Raw genomic sequence first — 20771 nt, 5'->3', positions numbered from 1 at the left:
AGGTCTTATTTTCGGGGAAACAGGGTAGTAATGTCGTATAGATGGTCATAAAGCCTATCTTTTAGCCTACAAGTAGTCCTGCCAACGTACTGTACTTGGCATTCTTTGCAGGTGATTGCATATACAATGTACCTTGTGTTACAATTTATAAATGAGTGTAATTTGTGTGTACGACCTGTAGAAGTTGATACCACTTTGTCACCTTTTAAAATGAAAGAACAATAAGCACACCCATGGTTTCCGCATTTAAAAGTGCCTCGAAACGATAACTCTCTGGCAGTATTTCTCACACATACGGATCTCTGCCACGGTGCATAATGGTAAAGATACTTTAGACTTTAGGTATGTTTGTGATTTAAGCCTGCCAGGTACTGGTCTTTTCTCTGCATTTAAAGCCTGCAGCATGCAAAGTGAGACTCCCCGCTCCGTAATGCTGCAGTCTGGCTTTCTAATACACAGTCTGTAGCTTCTTTAGTAGCATTTTTTACATACACGGCATTATAGAGACACATTAGGAACTAGGCTCATTTGTGATTTAAGCCTGTCAGGCACTGGTCTTCTCTCTGCAATTGAAGCCTGCAGCATGCGAAGTGAGACTTCCCGCCCCGTAATGCTGCAGTCTGACTTTCCAATATACAGTCTGTAGTTGCTTTAGCTGCATTTTTTACATATACGGATCCCTGCTATGGTGTATTACGATAGAGATACTCTAGGCATTTGGCTCTTTTGTGATTCAACTTTGCAGCATGCGAAGCGAGACTTCCCGCTTTGTAACGCTGAAGTCTGGTTTTCCAATATTTAACCCGTAATTTTCCAGTGACTTTTTTCATGTATACGGACTATTCAAACCCAGTGTTTGGTTGCTTGTCCCTTTTCTATTTTGGTCCTCTTGATTATGGGTTTTTTCTTATGTTTTTTTGTCAGTTCCTCCTTCTTGTAGCTTTTTGTAGCTTTTTTCTCGGTTTCCGAGCTGCATTTCATTGATCATGATTCATAATCCATGAACCATATGGTCTGACCCTCTGTGCCACTTTTCTTTTCTACTCTCATGAATGTTATATTATATACAGTATTTGTGGTCACTTCGGTCATTCAATACATATACTTAGTCTTGTTTTTTTTCTGTTCCTGGCGTATCATTACCCTTTGGGGACATATATGTACACATTTATATGTTTTTGTTTTCTAAAAATACCAGAGCACATATTGGTTATTTGTTTGATCTTTCCGTTCCTCCCCGTACTCCGGCATATCCCTCAGTCTAATTGAGATATAGTTTAATTATGGTTTCTGGACACTTGATTTGGGAATGGCTGCCACAGATTCTATCGGTCTTCCGATGATCTCTGGCAATCCCGTTCCGATATGCTCCAGTGTTAGCTCCATCTTTCTCGATACTTATCTGGTGTATGGTGGTTGGGCTCATGAAGTATAATACCACCTAGCATGTCTGATGTTATGATATTTAATGGAGTTTCATTTGACGGATGTACCTTTAAAAGACTTTACTCTTCTATATTTACAGGGGTTTAGATCATGTCTTGTACAATACACCATTACTTCTTAATACTTATATGTTTGTTTTTTACTTCCATTATTTGTTTATCATTTTCATTTCATTTTTTATGTATTGCTACATCGTGTTATTACTTCATGACTGCTCAGTTTTACATGATTGTATTTCATGTTATTCCATGAAAATTCACAAATGCATATATTGTGTTTTTTAAATCTCATTTTTCTCTTACGTTTAACTAATTTTTTGTCTGTTTGTCATTGTAATTGGGCATTCACAGGTTATCACAACTTGTATGGATTCTGAGAGGTGTGGTCTTTATCCGCTTGGCTCAGTGTTTCATCTCCAGGTGTTATACACGTTTTTGATTAATCACCTCCCTTTATATACCTCAGTTGTGATAACTGTTCCCTAGCTATGAGTAAGCATCCATTGATGTGAAATGCGTTAGCTGCTTTTTGTCCTATGTATCCACTTTGATGTGACCTGCAACATTTTAATGAAATAAAGGTGCTTTTTTTCACGGCAGTGCGGCCATCCAGACCTCCTCGATTCATTATCTACTTATCGTGCAGAGCCGGCACCTGTGTTGCTGTGGGAGTATCATCCTATACTGGCTTAGTGTTTGGTATCCTGTGAGCGTTTTTTTCTGCCTTCTGGGTGCATACACACGGTCAGGCTTTCCGACAACAAGCTTACATCAAACATTTCTTGTCGGAAAGCCCGACTGTGAGTACGCAGCATTAGTGTAACACAAAAATATTTTCTCAAATTTAATTTGTAGAGTTTTCTTGATGGGTTTGCTAGTGACCACTGTTTGGTCACAATATGTAATTTACAAGATCGCCATTAGACATACAGGATGTGTGATTCTGTTAATAGCTGTGAGTATCGGTGACATTGTCATAACACATTTCTCCTTTTCAGTGTCATCATCTCACCTGCAGACAATGTATCTTGTGGCTGTCCTGCTGCTTCTATACCGGGATGTATCCTCCGCAGGTGAGAGCTTTATATTGGGGGTGAGGAGAGGAGGGTGGGGGCAGGGAGGTTACTGCTATAAAAAACAGAGTATGTATTTAAAGTGGAGGGCCACCCTGAAAAAAAAAAATCACCAAAAATCCTAAAAAAATTTTGAAAAAACAAAACAAAAATTAAACTTACCTAAACCCTTGTTGCTAGGCAGTCTTCCTAATCTGCCTCTTCCTATTCCGCGGTGAGTTCTTCTCCTCGGTGAGCGGCCCCATTGTCTTCTGGGAACTGTGTGTGTTCCCAGAACACCACGGGGCCATTCACAGAACGGAGCGCCGTGCTGCTCGCGCATGCACAGTAGGAAACTGGCAGTGAAGCCGCAAGGCTCCACTGCCTGTTTCCCTTTCCTAAGATGGCGGTGCCGGGACCCGAGAGCCGAGGGACGGGTCGGCCTCAGGCGGCCGACATCGCGGGCACCCAGGACAGGTAAGTACTTATTTAAAGTCAGCAGCTACAGTGTTAGTAGCTGCTGACTTTAATCTATTTATTTTTTTTAGGACGGAATCCCGCTTTAAAGTGTATGTAAAACCAAAAGTTTTATTTTTAGCTTTGGACAGAGTAAAAAAAAGTGTTTCCCTTTACTTCCTGTCCCAGAGACATAACAGGAAGTAAGAGGAAATATCATAGACATGTTTCCAGCTGTATTAATCAACACAACGTCCCCTAATTGCATAGAAAAAAAATTGTTATATAGAAACGTTGGGACTTTTAGGTTGAATCCTTCTGCCAGAGTAATAAACCAATGTAATCTTATTTTGTTTAAAAAAAAATGCATTTATTACAATTCCATTAAAAAGTTTTGGGGTAACAATTCCCCTAAAAACATGAATTCAGCAAACCATATTCATAAGTGCAAAACCCATGACAGTTAGGCACCTCCCCTCCTCTATAGCATATGTCAGACTAAGTAATGGGCAAGTGTGTGTTATATCACACTTAGGGGAGGGTGATTTTGTAGACTAACTGCCGGTTCACATAGGGGCGGCACAACTTGCAGGTCGCCTCACCGAGGCGACCTGCACACGACTTCAGCGGCGACTTGCAAAACGACTTCTGTATAGAAGTCAATGCAAGTCGCCTGAAGTCACCCCAAAAATACTACAGGAACCTTTTTCTAAGTCGGAGCGACTTGCGTCGCTCCTATTAGAATGGTTCCGTAGTACAGAATGGGACGCGACTTGTCAGGTGGCTAGGTCGCCTGACAAGTCGCCCCTGTGTGAACCGGCACTAAGATAAGAACTGAGAGGGCTTATTTGACTGCTTGAGTGTACAAGACACAGGGTGCCTCCATGTTTCTGGCAGGATCAATCATTTTTTTGTTTCTTTTTGGGGGGGGGGGGGGTTGCATTTGAAATAAAAGTAGTCCTGAAGCAGGAAAGCAAGGAAAGTCAGAAATGATCATATATAATTTTGTTACGAGTCAGTAACTGAAAATATAGAAAAGGGTGAGCATGACAGGCAGGCAATTAGCATTTCCAGACTGAGAATGACAATCCACATTTTAATCTCAGATAAGGTTCCAATACTGTCTGCTGAAAAGACTCTGTATATGTTCTGTATATACCATATATACTTGAGTACAAGTCGTTCCGAGTATAAGTCGAGGCCCTAATTTACTACAAAAAAATGGGAAAAACTTATTGACCCGAGTATAAGACGAGGGTGAGAAATGCACAGCTACTGTAAGTGGAAAAGAGGGTCAACAATGCCCATTTGCAGCCTCACTGTGCCCATGTGCATGCCTCACTGTGCCCATTTGCAGCCTCACTGTGCCCATTTGCAGCCATAGGTCCCCCGAACTTCAAACTCGGTAGTTAAGGGTTCCTAGATGCCCCCTAGCTGCAGCCAAAATTTGGGGTCTCTGAACCCAAAGGGTCCCGAAATGACATTGCTGCAGATGGACACAGTTGACCAACTTTGGGGCCCCGTATCTCGGGGCCACTTGGTGCTAGGAACCCCAAAGTTGATGTGCAAACCCAGTGGAACTGGTACCACAACATATCTAAAGCTGGGGTTTTTAGCACCGAGTGGCCCCGAGATACAGGGCCCCAAAATCGGTTCAGAAAATGTCAAGCACTTTTCTGCAGCAGAGAATGATAATTTCCAGACCGGATTTGGGGCCCCATATCTCGGGGCCACTTGGTGCTAGGAACTCCAGCTTTGGATATGTTGTGGCATGGTTTGCATACCAAATTTGGGGTTCCTAGCTCCAAGTGACCCTGTGATACGGGGCCCCAAAGTCGGTTCGGAAAATGAAATTTTTGCTGCAGAAAAGTGTTGACTCCAGTATAAGTCGAGGGGGGCACTTTCAGCACAAAAAAATGTGCTGAAAAATTCGACTTATACTCGAGTATATACGGTAAATATTAGACCAAAATCGACATGTCTAATTGTAGAGATTTCTGGTGATAAAACATAACGCATGACTTTCAAGGTCACTAAATAGCGTGCTAACAAAAAAACTTTTTATTCTTCTGATTCCAGATGTTACAGTTGTGGTGGGTAGAAAAGGCAATTCTACAGTTCTACAATGTGGAGGTGATCATGAAGATAATATATCGGGACTTATATGGAAGATCCATCACATTAATAATTCTTTGTGTATATTCTCATATGCTGACTTTGCCAAAAGAGGGCCCACGATATACAACAACTGCAGTACAAGAATGACATTTACCAACATAACACTGACCATCCAGAACACCCAGATATCTGATAGAGGAAATTATACCTGTGAGAGGTCATGTCATGAAGGGACCTTCATCACTACAACTATTTTACAAGTATTAGGTGAGTAATATCTGATTTCACCACAGTGAGAAGGTCAGTTCAGATTTAGCTCTACGCTTTCTACCATATAGTATATATACATATCACAAACCAGAAATATAATCATCCTAATAAAGTATAGTTATAGTGCAAAACATTTTCTGAATGGACGAGGTGCAGGGCCAGTTCAGGGATTTTTGTCTACTTAGGCGAAGGTGCATTTTGGTGCCCTTCCCACCATCCTCCTGCCACCCCCTCAATGCAACCCCCAACCACCACATTTTGTCATGCTACAACCAAAAATGTAAATGTATTTTATTGGGATTTTATGTGATAGACCAACACAAAGTGGCACATAATTGTGAAGTGGAAGGAAAATGATAAATGGTTTTCAACATTTTTTACAAATAAATACGTGAAAAGTATGGCGTGCATTTGTATTCAGCCTCCCTAAATCAATACTTTGTAGAACCTCCTTTCACTGCAATTACAGCTGCAAGTCTTTTTGGGGATGTCTCTACCAGCTTTGCACATCTAGAGAGGGACATTTTTGCCAATTCTTCTTTGCAAAATAGTTTAAGCTCTGTCAGATTGGATGGAGAGTGTCTGTGAACAGCAATTTTCAAGTCTTGCCACAGATTCGCAATTGGATTTAGGTCTGGACTTTGACCTAAACCATTCCATTGTAGCTTTGGCTGTATGTTTAGGGTCCTGGACTAAAGTCTGTTCGAAAGTCCGTTCGTTTGAACGTGATGATGTATGAAGGGACTAGAATAAGGAAGTTCATAGCCAGTAGCCAATAGCTGCCCTTGCGTTGTTTTTTGTCCGTCGGACTAGCATACAGACGAGTGGATCTTTCGATCGGACTCGAGTCCATCGGAAAGATTTGAAACATGTTCTAAATCTAAAGTCCGTCTGATTTTCGACAGAAAAGGTCCACTGAAGCTTCGATGAAGCCCACACACGGTCGGATTGTCCGACGGATTTGTTCTGTTGGACCAGTCCGGTCGAAAAAGCTCATGTGTACACGGCATAACAGGTTTCTTCTAAGATTGCCCTGTATTTGGCTCCATCCATCTTCCCATCAACTCTGACCAGCTTCCCTGTCCCTGCTGAAGAAAAGCATCCCCACAACATTATGCTGCCATCCCCTTAGGGCATCCACTGTCTGCTGTATATACATCCATCTTAGAGCTGCGTGCAGGCAGCCTACAGAAATGGATGCAGACACAGTGTCCGCACAGACAAAATTGCATGTGGCCAGGAGCAGATGTACAGATCTGAAAGCAGCTGCTGCGTCTGCATTCACTTCTATGGGCTGCCTGCACACAGCTCCAAGATGGATTGACACACAGCAGACAGCAGCTCTGCATGGAGGACAGAAATCAGTGCCTGTCTGAATGACCCCTTTCATCAGAATGTGCAGAGTTCCCCTTTACGCTGTTAGGGGGGACTATGATGAAAGAGGGCTCTGAGCCCTCCAATCCGCCAAAAACAAACTGGTGGGGTGGACAGACACCCTCTGCTGGGCGGATCAGGAGAGACACCAGTCGGGTGTAAACTGACAGGCGGTCTGTTTACATCCAACTACCCATAGAGCAGAGTGGGCTGTGTCTGCTCTGCATAAGCAGAGGGGACACGGACCTGTTATCCTCCAGCTCTGCTCAACAGGGGATCAGCAGATAGATCCCCTGCTAAGCAAAGCAGAGTCTGTCCCATGTGAAAGGGGCCATTTTGTTGATGTCTTGTTTTGTCTCCATTGTCTGCCTTTCATCAGGGAGAAAGGAGGAGGTGTAGGGGCTGTGAGATCTGGTGAATGTTAGTGTGGAGGAAGCAGCTGATGTTCACAGCGCCCATCTACCTGTCATGGGTCTGCTGTGCTGAGCAGGTTTGAGCAGGGTGGCGTCAGCATAAGCACTTAGAGGACCCTCGGCTTTAGTGCCCCTCCTGGTCTGGCACCCTAAGGTAGCTTATATTTATTTATATTTATTTATATTTATTTATTAAAATGCTTAACCTACGCAGTCTTACCTGAAGGCCTCGATGCACATATCAAAAAAGAGAGGGAAGGGAACCAATAGAGTAGGGTACATCAGAGTACCAACCATTATTTATCCACACACTCAGTGTGAGTGGGACTCAGTGACCAAAAAATCATATGAAAAAATGTGCACTGTGTCAGAGGAACGACACAGTACTAAGTGCCACATAGATGAGCCCTGGGAAATAATTACGTGACATCAGAGGATGTGGGGATACCACGTGTGTGAGACTTTTTGAGAGCCTAGCCACGTACAGGACCCCAAAAACCAAGCACCGCCTTCAGGCTTTCTAAGGCCCCTTTCACACTGGGGCGGTTTGCAGGCGTTATTGCGCTAAAAATAGCGCCTGCAAACCGCCCCTAAACAGCCTCCGCTGTTTGTTCAGTGTGAAAGCCCGAGGGCTTTCACACTGAAGCGGTGCGCTGGCAGGAGAAGAAAAAATCTCCTGCAAGCCGCATCTTTGGAGCGGTGAAGGAGCGGTGTATTCACCGCTCCTAAACCGCTCCTGCCCATTGAAATCAATGGGACAGCGCGGCTATACCGCGGTAATACCGCGGCTATAGCCACGCTATACGAGTGGTTTTAACCCTTTTTCGGCCGCCGGCGGGGGGTTAAAACCGCACCGCTAGCGGCCGAATACCGCGGTAAAACAGCACTAAAAATAGCGCTGTTATACCGCTGACGCCCCCTACCGCCCCAGTGTGAAAGGGGCCTAAAGGCGTAAAACTGTGATTTTACTCCTCACTACCTATCAAAGTGGCCCTGAAATGTCCAGATAGCACAACCTCCCCCCCCCCCCAAAATGACCCCATTTTGGAAAGTAGACACCCCAAGGTATTTGCTAAGAGGCATGGTGAGTATTTTGCAGCTGTCATTTATTTTTGAAAATGAAGAAAGAAAAGAATATTTCTTTTTTTCTTTTTTCAATTTTCAAGACCTTGTGACGAAAAGCGAGATCTGCAAAATACCTATTTGCCTCTCAGCAAATAGCTTGGGGTGTCTACTTTCCAAAATGGGGTCATTTGGGGGGGGGGGGGTTTGTACTATCTGGCCATTTTGTGGCCTCTGAAACTGTGATAGGCAGTGAGGGGTGAAATTAAAAATGTACGCCCTTATGCCCCGTACACACGGTCGGATTTTCCGATGGAAAATGTCCGATCGGAGCGTGTTGTCGGAAATTCCGACCGTGTGTGGGCTCCATCGGACATTTTCCATCGGATTTTCTGACACACAAAGTTTGAGAGCAGGATATAAAATTTTCAGACAACAAAATCCGTTGCGGAAATTCCGATCGTGTGTACACAAATCCGACGGACAAAGTGCCACGCATGCTCAGAATAAATAAAGAGATGAAAGCTATTGGCCACTGCCCCGTTTAAAGTCCCGACGTACGTGTTTTACGTCACCGTGTTCAGACCGATCGGATTTTCCGACAACTTTGTGTGACCGTGTGTATGCAAGACAAGTTTGAGCCAACATCCGTCGGAAAAAATCCTAGGATTTTGTTGTCGGAATGTCCGAACAAAGTCCGACTGTGTGTACGGGGCATTAGAAAGCCTGAAGGCGGTGATTGGTTTTGGGGGTCCTGTACGCGGTTGGACTGCCAAAAAGTCTCACACATGTGGTATTCCCATACTCAGGAGAAGCAGCAGAATGTATTTTGTGGTGTAATTCCACATATGCCCATGCCATGTTTGAACAATATATCATTTAGTGACAAATTTGTGAAAAAAAAAAAGAAAATAGAAAAATTTTAATTTAAACTTTTGGCAAAATATAAATTATTCCATGGACTCAACATGCCTCTCAGCAAGCAGCTTGAGGTGTCTTCTTTCCAAAATGGGGTCATTTGTTTTTTTTTGTGCTATCTTGGCATTTTATGGCCTTCGAAACTGTGATAGGTAGTGAGGAGTGAGATCAAAAATTTACACCCTTAGAAATCCTGAAGGCGGTGCTTGGTTTTCGGGGGCTTGTACGCGATAGACTCCCAAAAAGTCTCACACATGTGGTATCCCCATACTCAGGAGAAGCAGCAGAATGTATTTTGGGGTGTAATTCCACATATAACCATGGCATGATTGAGTAATATATCATTTAGTGACAACTTTGTGTAATTTTTTTTTTGGTCATTTTTCAATCACTTGTGACAAAAAAATAAAATAAAATATTCAATGGGCTCAACATGCCTCTCAGCAATTTCCTTGGGGTGTCTACTTTCCAAAATGGGGTAATTTGGGGGGTTTGTACTGCCCTGCCATTTTAGCACCTCAAGAAATGAGATAGGCAGTCATAAATTGCGTAAATTCCAGAAAATGTACCCTAGTTTGTAGACGCTATAACCTTTGCGCAAACCAATAAATATACGCTTATTGGCATTTTTTTTACCACAGACATGTGGCTGAATACATTTTGGCCTAAATGTATGACTAAAATTTAGTTTATTGGATTTTTTTTTATAACAAACAGTAGAAAATATAATTTTTTTCAAAATTTTCAGGCTTTTTCCATTTATATTGGAAAAAATAAAAAATCGCAGAGGCAATCAAATAACATCAAAAGAAAGCTCTATTTTTTGGGAAAAAAAGGACACAAATTCCATTTGGGTACAGCATTGCATGACCGCGCAATTACCAGTTAAAGCAGCACAGTGCCAAATTGAATAAAAGTGCTCTGGTCATTGAGCAGCCAAATCCTCCGGGGCTGAAGTGGTTAACGATTCCACTATATTTTTCACCCTTCCCTGAACTCTGAGGATGATAGAGGCATGGAAGGCCTAATCAATTGCCAAGTCCTTGCATATAATTTGCATGATCTGTCCAGTAAAATGTGTTCCTCTGTCATTCTCTATAGTTTCAGGGATTCCAAAGCGGCATATTACTTTGGAAAGGAGCTTCTTTGCTGTTGTCTTGGCATTTGCTTCATTCACCAGTCATGCTTCTATTCAGCTTGAAAACATGTCTACACACAACAAAACATATTGATATTGGCCTGATTTGGGCAATTGGATGTAATCAATCTGAAGTCTTTGGAAAGGGAATAGTGGCTTGGCCAAATGTCTTACTCTGGTCAGTTTGTCTGGTCTGGTTTTCCTGGGTTGTTTTAGCACAGATTATGCATCCCTCAACAAAGTCTTGACATGCATTTCTGGAGTATTGAATAAACCATCCAGCCTTGCTTATGTTTCTCTCCATTGCCTTAGGGCCTACATGAAATGGGCCATGGGCTAGTTGCATGATCATCTTCTCCATTTGAGGTGGGACACATATTCCATTTTCCTTGCACAAGAGTCCATCTTGGTCTTTCTTTGCTCTGTCCCTTTCCATGATTTCATTCCAATTTATCAGGTGAAGATTCTTGCAATTTTTAATCAGTTCCTTCGCTTTCTGTATTTGTTCTCTTCCTTTTCTTCAATCTGTTACCGGCTTCTTCTTATTCCTTTGCAAAATCATTGATTAGGGTCATGATTGCTTCCATTGGTGTTTCAGCAGTCTTCCTGGCAGTAGTATCAGCCAACTGGTTTCCTTTTTCATCCATGGGTTGTCCTCCAGTATGTGCCTTGACCTTCAGGATGGCTACTTCCTTTGGGAGGGTGACTGCTTCAAAAAGTTCTTGAACATATTTCCAGTTTTGAATTGGTCCTCCTGCAGCAGTTGTGAATCCTCTGTTGTACCTTATAGGTCCATAATCATGGACTACTTGGAGAGCATACTTGCTATCAGTGTAGATGTTGGCTGTTTGATCCTCTGCGGTCTCACAGGCTCTTGTGAATGCTACCACTTTGGCAACCTGCGCTGAAAGTGATGAAGGAAGTAGTTGGGTCTCAATCACTTCCTCCGATGTTGTCACCGCATATGCCATGCTTGGAACCCCATCTTTCTCAGTGCTGCTCCTTAAACTCAAATCAATACAATATTAAGTAAACCTATATCAACATATACAATATCATGATATAACTTAACAACACAGTATAAGGTGCTCAGTGCCAATATAAAGTGCAAAGGTATATAAAGTGCAATCATATAAAGACCATCCAATGTGGTATGCTGAACTTGTAAACAGTTGTGGTGATGGTTTTCAAGGGACTATTCGTGCTCCCCTCCTGGGTCCCCACTCACCAGAAAAAGGCAGTAAATATGCCTGTTAGTATCCCAAGATCAGCATCTCCCATCAGTGATAGCTGGATTGTATGGACACTACATAGGGATAACTTCTATCTTCCACCGGTATGATTAAAACATATGGACATCCTGGATCCATCCCATCTTACTCAGCGATCAGGCACCCATAAAGATGTATAGCAATGAGGGAAAAAGAATGTATATAGTGTAATACTGCGAGGTTTATTCATAAAATTCGATATTACACTTACATCAAAACACTTTAAAACGTGCAGAGAAACGCCGCCTTGGTGTGCAAACAATGGTCACCAGGTCTCCTTAGCTTCAAGCACTCAACATTATCAGACCCCTATAATTCTACTCACTAGTCTCATGTCGAAAGTGAAGAGGTTACTCACAATATGAAAATTTTGATACGACAGAATTCAACTTCAGAAGTAATGTCATGTGTTGAATAGTATTCTTTTGTTTTTGAGCATGCGTAGTCTTGCGCTTTTTCGTATGAAAACCGTACTAATGAAACGTAAATCGAACGTTGAGCTCACATCCAACAAAAATTTCATAGTCTACACATCCAGCTTTTGTCTGAAGAAAAAGCAAAATCAGCTGTCGAAAGCACCGTAGTAACAATCCGAAAATCGTCAGACAGCTCGTTGTACGAATTTTTCCATCTGATTTTTGTATCGTGTGTACAGGTCTTAAGACCCCATACACACTATACAACTATTGTTGTCTGATTTCCTTTAGATTTTCCAAAACCATGTAATGCAGGGGCCTGCCTGATTGCATAAAAATTGAAACTCTTAAGGTTTGACCTCATATTATATGGTTTGGGTAAATCTGAAGACAAAAATTTGCAGAAAATCTAATAGTGTGTATGGGGCCTTAAGCCTCGTACACACAGTATGATTGTTGGCCAACCAAACGTCTGATTTTTGTCAAAAGGGCGTGTGGCAGGATCTTGTCTTGCATACTAATGGTACACAATTGTCGTGCAACAAACACAAACGTAGTGACATACTATGAGGTATGTCAGCTCTTGAGTGACACTGTTTGGGCCCCTTCTGCTACTTTTGTGTTTGGTGAGCATTGATTCCGAGCATGCGTTTTTGTACTTTCGAATTTTGTGTGACGAATTTGTGTACTGACCATACGAAAATCTGCCGTCAAACCGTTGTCTGCCGAAAATTTACTAGCCTGCCATCCAACATTTGTTGGCTGAAAATTGGACAACTATTGTCAAAAGGAGCGAACTAACGGTAAGATTTTAGGACAACAATCTGTCAACAGACAATCCCCTGCCAACAATCGTACCGTGTGTACGAGGCTTAAGTTCCCTTTCACACCGGGGCATTTTTCAGGCGCTTTAGCGCTAAAAATAGCACCTGTACAGCTCCTGAAAAAAAAGCCTAATATGCAGTCCTAGTATGAAAGCCTGAGTGTTTTCACATTGGGGTAGTGCGCTTGCAGGATGTTAGAAAAAGCTCTGCAAGCAGCATCTTTGGGGCGGTTTGCGAGTGGTGTATACACCGCTCCTCCCATTGAAATGCATGGGCAGCGCTGCCGAAGCACCTGCAAAGCGCTTCAGCAGCGGTGCTACATGAGAGCTTTTAACCCCTCCTAGGGGGTTAAAAGCGCCCCGGTCCCGCTCGAATAGCGCGCCAAAATGCCGCTATAATCAGCGGTAAAGTGCTGCTAAAACTAGCAGCGCTTTACTGCTACCGCCCCCACCGCCCCAGTGTGAAAGGGCTCTAAAGGTTTGAAATCATATTATATGGTTTTGGTAAATCTGAATGAAAAAATATTCAGAAAATTGTATAGTGTCCAAGGGTGTCTCCATTCCTCCTCCATTCAGAGTGGAGACACCTTAAGCTAGGAAGTGTGTTACTGGCTGGATCACCAGGTGGAAAGTATAAAAAATAAAGGTAAAAACTAATGCAACCATCACATCTAAGGTCTGGTAATCCGCAACATTTTGCATTTTTGTTCTTGAGTTTAGATGTGCTTTTGTAGCGCTCACCCCTGGAGGGGCCACTGAGAACAGACAGGTCCCCCCCCCCCCCAAAGTAGTACAGAGGCTGCCAGTTACACAAGCAGTTCCATGCACACCGACAATACAGCCTCAGTCTAAGGATGTCTTTTTAGAATTTATCGCTGATTAACCTGAAACAGGAGAGGGGTTTGAGGGGTTCAGGCAACTGTCCCTGGTTTGGAGGGACTGCCCTTAATTTGAAGCAATGTCCCTCTGTCCCTCTTTCCTCTTCATTTGTCCCTCATTCTGGTCTGATCTATATAGTTGTATATAAAATATACTTTTTGTCTTTTAAAAAGGGTTTCCTGGTGCTAAACCTTTCATCCAATTTCTAAAATGCTGCATTTGTAAATTTAAAAAGCCAATATAAAGGAATAGTAGTGGTAAAAAAAAATGCACTCGTGGGTTAAACTAATATTTTTTTTGTATAATTCTCATTTAAGGGGAGTGGCAGGGGGTGTGTCCTATGCCTTCATACTTTTGCTTATTGGTGTCCCTCGTTCCCATCTCAAAAAGTTAAGAGGTATGCTTCAGGATATTCCAAAACAACTAATAAGACAAACTTCTAGCACGAATCCTTATAGCTGCAGGCACATATGAAAGCCCCGCTGTAGGCCTTATTCACAATGTCCCAGGAGCTGACTGCCACCTACCTTCCACAGGTAGTTCCACGGTGAGGGGGATAAAAAAGATCCTTCTCCAGACCGGCAATTTAGGACAGTGCCCTCCAGCAATGATTAATCTTCCCCAGGCCCTCAGCTCAGTACCTGCTGAGGCCCAAACTACAAATCTTGTCTTAGTATAGCTGCCTCCCAGGGGCAGCAGCCCCAAGAGAACTGGAACCCTCCTATCAAAGGAAAAACACTCAGACCTCCCAAAACATTGATCACCCCCTCAGCCACCTGGACGCCCTCCTTCCAGGGATTGGCTGAAACATGATAAATATTCATAACTGCATATGTGACTCTCTGCCCAACTGTATATTCTGGAAGATTCTCCTGGAAGCAGGTAGGAGAAATCAAACACCCAGCTTAGGAAGTCCTGACCAACCAAAAACTGAAGATTACTTCTCCACTGAATACAATAAGGCCAAAAACTGAATTTAGCCTAACAACCCAATTAGAGGACAGTGCAACACTTTAAATATTTAGTAACCAGTTTTTATTTATCTTGATTTCCTCTGTGGATAAGGAATGAGCACTGGTAGTCTCTTCCCTGTTCTGGCCACCTCTTTCCATCACCAGGTACAGGGGAAGGTTCCTGGCAAAGAGTAGAATATTTATATATTTATGTACACCCTGCATTTACTGCAAAGTTTTATTACTCCATTAGCTATCTTACATTCTGGATAACAAAACCAAAGTAAAAAGGAAAGTCTGTTTAATGGCTCTTTAACTCTTATCACTTTTCAGAGGGCTTTATAACAGCGACTGGCAGGTGTTCAGGAGACTCTACTTCCCTTGCTTTTTGGGGAGCTTTTTGCTTTTTATTTTTTTTATTGCAGAACAGAAAATTTTACATTGTGGGACCATGCTTCAACTGCAAGCCAAGCATTTGGCTCATGGTTGCGGTGAGAGCCCCATTGATCTCAATGGGTGAGTTTGTCAGGTGGTGCCACCTGCCGAACTCTGCAGCCCGAGTGAAAAAAATTTGCAGCGGTCAAGACATGTGTACAGCCCTGTCAGGAAGTATTGTTAGAACTGTAGTAGGGTGCCAGGACCCTCCCCCAGCCGCCAGTGTGAAAGTCTGTGGCACAAGAGAACACTCACAACACTCAATGCCAGCAGCATGTAGCAGAGCAGGTATCTGTCGAAGTGACAGCATCTGTCTGGAGCAGCATAATGCAGCCCGGCCATCTCCTACCCAAACAGGAAGATGTCCAAGATGATTTTGAGTCCTAAGCTTTTGTCTGGAACCTTTCTCTGCTGCTAATAATGTCCCTGACAGATGGATGACCTGTCCCGACACTACTCACACACGAAATGTGTGCCAAACCTGAGAGCCAGGGCCTTAAATGGGCTCTGCCTGACCCAAGATGGCTGCTAGGGTCACATGGAGTGGCAGCATCCAATCGGATAGCTTCCCCAGTGACCCTGGAAAGCATAGAGGAATCATGTTCCTCCTGACTTCCTCTCTCACTATTATGCCACTTCAGTTGAGCGCCACCTGCAGTGGAGAAAATAGACTGCACCTGCCTACAAGCCCTTTGGCACTTAGGCCACTTTCTGTCTTTTTCCTGTAGCCAGTCCTTGTTTCCACTAGTGTCCTCCAAGGTCTTCCAATAATTAGATTCTTTTTACAGTATTCTGCGAGCTTTAATTTTAATTATGTGTATCTTTTACTTCCCCTGTACCTCTGGTGCATGAAACCCGAGACTAACAGAGCTGCAGACAGGAGAATTTACATTAGCTGTTCTTCTCTTCCTTATTATTTATTTTATTTCAGGTCTGACACTCCCAATAGGGAAATAAAAAAAAACAATGATGGCAGAGGGTGGTTGGATCCGGATGGGGAGAAATTTTGCCACACCTGGAGTTGGGTTTTAGGAGAAATATTGTATAGGTGTACTTCCCTCTTTATTTACCATTCATTTCCTTTTAGTGTGGTAGTATTTAGGCTTTGTTACTATTTATAGTCTTATCTTGTATACAGATATGATTAATATTAGGTCCATGACCACCCTATCAGCACCAATACTAGCCCACTAAGACTTATTTTTAACTTCTGTAACTCCAAATGCATGCAGAACCAGCATTTACCAGCTTCTGTATAAACTTACAGTATTCAATGAAAGTAGGCTTCCTCCTTTGTTTACATCAGTGGTCTCCAAATGTGGCCCGGGGGCCAGATGCGGTCCTTTGCTTGCTTTTATCTGGCACTTGGGGCACTATTTCATTCACTGATACCAACAATGGGGCTTAATCCCCCCCCCCACACACTGAGACCAGTGAAGGTGCACAATTCCTCCCCTTGGCACCAACGATGAAGCACAATTCCTCCCAATGACACCAAAAATTGGGCCCAATGACACCAATGATGGGGTATGATTCCTCCCAATGACAACAGCAATGGGGCACAACTCCTCCCACTGACATCAACGATGGGGCACACTTCCTCCTAGTGACACCAATGATGGGGCAGAATTCCTTCCAATGACGCCAACAATTGGGCCCAATGACACCAATGATGGGGCACAAATGCTCCCAATGACACCAACGATGGGGCACAATTTCTGCCACTGACACCAAAGGGGCATTGTTTTTTCCCACTGACATAGGGACCTTTTCCAGCCACTCTAAAGTCTGCTGGACAGTAAACTGGCCCCTGTTTAGAAAGTATGGAGACCTCTGGACTACATAAATCCTTAAAAAGTATTCCTGGTATGGATATCTATTTTTACATAGTTGCATTGGTCCAGAAATTGGAACGCAGAAGCTAGTGGAGATCACTGAAATAATGGCGTCTACTACACTGATTTCCAGCTTCTATAGGGATTACACAGATATTGAACATACCTACTTACATTGGTCCAATCGGGACAAGCGTAACTGTGTAAAACATATCCATATCTGACATCTTCTTTATTATATTAAAACTAATTTCCTACTCCAAATATGCATATTTCAAAGAAAGTTTTATCTGTACATCTGACAAACCATTGACAACAATTATTTAGTAATATATGATTTAGTAATGCGTTTTTCTTGATTTCTCCAGCTCAGCCCTCTGTGTCTCTGGATATAAACAGTAATGGATCTCTGGAGTGTAGAGCCAATGGTGGATTCCCGGCTGCAGAGATCTCTTGGAACCCACATTCAGATGATATAAACATAACCAAAATTAAAGATTTGGATGATACTTGGACAGTGATCAGCACATACAAGTTTAATGGAGACAATGTGACATGCCTTGTGTCTCATCCCACAATTGTGAATGTCTGGAGCCAGTCTATTGTATTATCAGGTAAAATTGGTGAATGTATGGAAAGTATGTTAGATTCTCCTAATGGACATATACCTGTACAACCAGCCTTCTTACACTACAAGGTGTACAATCAAAAGCCAAAATGTTGAAGGATCCCACTCTATGGACCTCAAAGTTCTTTCCCATATAGCTCAAGCAGACACAGCGTACATGATGGTGGCAGCTCTGCTCCCAATTCAGAAGTGCAACAGTGTTACCACCCCATCACTAGAAGTGGCATTACGTGGACTTCACTGGCGGGCCCAATAAGTATTGATTGACTTTGTAGGGGGACTAAGAGAAAATTATAAATGTATAAATGTCCTTATAATTTTATAAGTGTTGCAGTACATATTTACTTCACTGGAACGGCCATAGTTCTACTTTAAATACCCCATAGGTAAGATATTCCTTTACAGGTTGGTTATGAAAAAATATATATTTCCTAGTAGTAATGCATAACAGGAAATTCTCCTCTTTGGATTGATGGAGTGGATCCTATTTTTTTGCTCTGCTGGCACAGATATCTTATGTGTGTCCTCATTAAAGTGTATGTAAACCCTAACACTGAACTTTTCTGATTTTCTCCCTTTTGGTTTATGAAATATACTTATGAAAGTGTTTTGATATCTGTTCAATAAGAAGAAAAAAACTGTCCTCTCCACCTGTGCTGCACTGTTATCAGTTACATTATTCTGATGATTTCAGAACCACATCCATCCATAGCTCAGCCTGTTGCCCCAGAACCTTCCATAAGCCCCTCACTGGAGACCTCCAGCCTGGTCCTGCCTCTAGATATCCTAAGACCTCTGAGTAGAACTTTCAAGGCCCCTCTCTGCCTGATGCTTTATTAACCACTTCCTCTTCTTCTCTTGGGGCCTGAGGCTCCCCCTAGGTCTCTCACACCCACCTAATGCCCTCTCTGCTGTAATTTGTGGCCCCTGAGCAAAGTCACCTTGGGGCCCTTTAGTGGACGTTGTTGACCAGGTGCCCCATTAATGCCTTTGCCATTAGCTGTTCTGGGGTTTGTCTGTAGAATGCTGGGAGATTTTTTATCATCACTCTACAAGCCATACACCATGAAGCCACACTTACCTTATTGGCCACACCTCCAGGTGTACAGCCAGTGGTGCTATGTGCTACATGCGTATTATAATGTCTCTTATTGAAGTCTGTTTATATTGCCGTTACACTTTGAATGTCTGCCTAATGTTGCTAAGACATGTGGATTTAAAGGTGTGTTATAAATAGGGGGGGGGGGGTGATTATGTGGGTGAGGTTACAAATGGGGATATGATGTTTGTGAAGGTGTAGTTGTAAGTGGATGTGGCCAATAGGATGATCCCAGATTTCATTTTGAAAATATGGCCACCTTACCATAGGATCACATTCATACTTGGGACTGGGTGTTAATAGAGAAGGCGAGGGACTCATGCTGCAATGGAAAAGGGCTTCCTGCAGGGGTCACTGCACCATGCAATGGAAACTGTATGTGTTTCTTTAGATAACATTATTAGATCATTCACATAACCAACCCAGACAAGATTGTAAATATGATTATAAACAATGACAGTAACCTTCACTGTGCCTTTTCTTTTGTCTTTAGGTGGTACTCATTATTTTTGGAGGATTATTGGCCTCATCATCTTCAGTTGTCTTATCATAGGACTCTTTTTATACTGCAGATACAAGTCCAAGGCTATACCTATGTAGAAATAGAGACAGAATCTAAAGTCGAACTCTGAAGGATATTTGCAATCCACAGGATCAAGTAAATTAAGCACAAATGACCAGAGGCCTTTCACCACTCCTGACGGTTCATTGATGGACAATGTCTGTGGCCTCCTTCCGGTATCTCTGAAGTCTCTGATGCAGCATTACTGGAACAGAAACCCAGAACAATAGAACAGAGGCTCCCAGGAACAACAGCTCAGTTTATTGGTTGAGCCAGCAGCCTTGGCATAAGGCACACAGCTCAGTCCTAAAGCACATGGCACTCTGGTGGCACTGTACCCAGTCCCCAGCAGCTCTCTCATCACAGTATCTCACAGCACATAGTCTCTATGGGCTCAGCACAGGATCAGTTTGTCCTGTTTTGTGAGGCATAGTGGGTGCAAAGGTGGTAAAAGTAATTGGGTCCAAGACACTTCCTGGATGCAAAATAGGTTTTATTTCTTTTAACAGTCCTTTTATATTTTGCAAGGGAAAGAGGGTTGAGGCCAGGACACCCTTAGTTGCAATTTTAAAAGGCAGACTCAGAGGCTTCAAAAGGAGGACAGCCATACGGAAAAGGCCCCAGCAAGGTGCCACTTCTGCACGTGCAGATTTGCTGTCCCCTATGGCTACAGTACTTAAAAGTTCCTAATACAAACATAACAGTTCTCTCAGCTTTATTACAACTTCTCCTTGTAGTTCTTCAGCTCTTTGAGCTCCTGGTCTCTCACCGGACCCTCTGATTCACTAACTCTGAATATCGTGAGCTCCTCAAGCCTTTAGCAGTGGTATCTCCCTCAAGCGTCACCCACGCTTCCCTGCTGGATCCCTAGCTAGTTCTCCGGCCGGCAGAACCTTGCGCTGCCCTCTTAATTTTGGATAGGCCCTCACACACCTTGGCAGCCAGATGTCCCCCGGGATAGGCCCAATCTCTGGCCTAGCAGCCCGGGGTAGATGACACACATCCATCCAGATGGCAGTCCGGGTGGCACAGAACCTAGATCACCTGACTCCACCCAAATATATAGGGTGTCCCAGCAGGCCAAGGAATTCAAGAAAACCCCTGCCCATTGGCTAAGATACCACATATACCCATAACCGCACCTTGAGTTGTCCTTCTCATATCTAGTACCACCAAGTGCTCAGCCACCTAGTGGTAGAAGAGAAAAGTACTACAAGGCCAAACTTAGGGCGAAATCAGTGGATCTCTAACAATTTAACTATGGTAGCTACCCCTGACAAGGAATTTGGTGAGGAGCCCCCTGACTAAACCCCAGGGCGCTACAAAGAAAAATACAGAGCGTTATTTCTAATGAAATGCTTGGTTATGCCTAGGGTACCAGTAATGAACACTTTTACTCATCTCACCACTCGCTCCCTCAGCAGCCAGCACTTACTCAAATGTTCTCTTTTACTCTCTGGCTTGTGGGCAGTCCCTCAGCATCCTTATGCACAGTGGCAGCCTGTAAAGCAGGGCGCCACCCCCCTACCCATGCATCCGGCCCCTTAATCTACATGCGGGGCGCCGGACGCGCCGGACTTTACCAACTCAACTGTTAATAAAACTGCATCACACGCGGTCCTGC

The 20771-nt window shown here is 43.2% G+C and overlaps 1 protein-coding gene across 1 annotated transcript; it reads left to right on the top strand.

Moving 5' to 3' along the window:
- The first annotated feature begins 2466 nt into the window (after positions 1–2466).
- Positions 2467–19377, top strand: LOC141127738 (cell surface glycoprotein CD200 receptor 1-B-like). The gene is made up of 4 exons (XM_073614490.1): positions 2467–2518; positions 5033–5338; positions 17227–17472; positions 19238–19377. The coding sequence occupies exons 1-4, from the start codon at positions 2467–2469 to the stop codon at positions 19375–19377; spliced, it is 744 nt and encodes a 247-aa protein (XP_073470591.1).
- Positions 19378–20771: the final 1394 nt, after the last annotated feature.

The sequence above is a fragment of the Aquarana catesbeiana genome, linkage group LG02 (assembly GCF_042186555.1).
Source record: "Aquarana catesbeiana isolate 2022-GZ linkage group LG02, ASM4218655v1, whole genome shotgun sequence".
Lineage (NCBI taxonomy): Eukaryota > Metazoa > Chordata > Amphibia > Anura > Ranidae > Aquarana > Aquarana catesbeiana.
Note: the sequence above shows the minus strand (reverse complement) of the source record. Positions and strands in the feature narration are given on the sequence as shown.

What these genes read in the sequence shown, in the direction of transcription:
- LOC141127738 (XM_073614490.1), top strand. Translation starts at nt 2,467, where the DNA reads ATGTATCTTGTGGCTGTCCTGCTGCTTCTATACCGGGATGTATCCTCC. An exon ending in CCGGGATGTATCCTCCGCAG is followed by an intron (nt 2,519 to 5,032) that starts GTGAGAGCTTTA and finishes TTCTGATTCCAG; the next exon opens with ATGTTACAGTTGTGGTGGGT. An exon ending in AACTATTTTACAAGTATTAG is followed by an intron (nt 5,339 to 17,226) that starts GTGAGTAATATC and finishes TGATTTCTCCAG; the next exon opens with CTCAGCCCTCTGTGTCTCTG.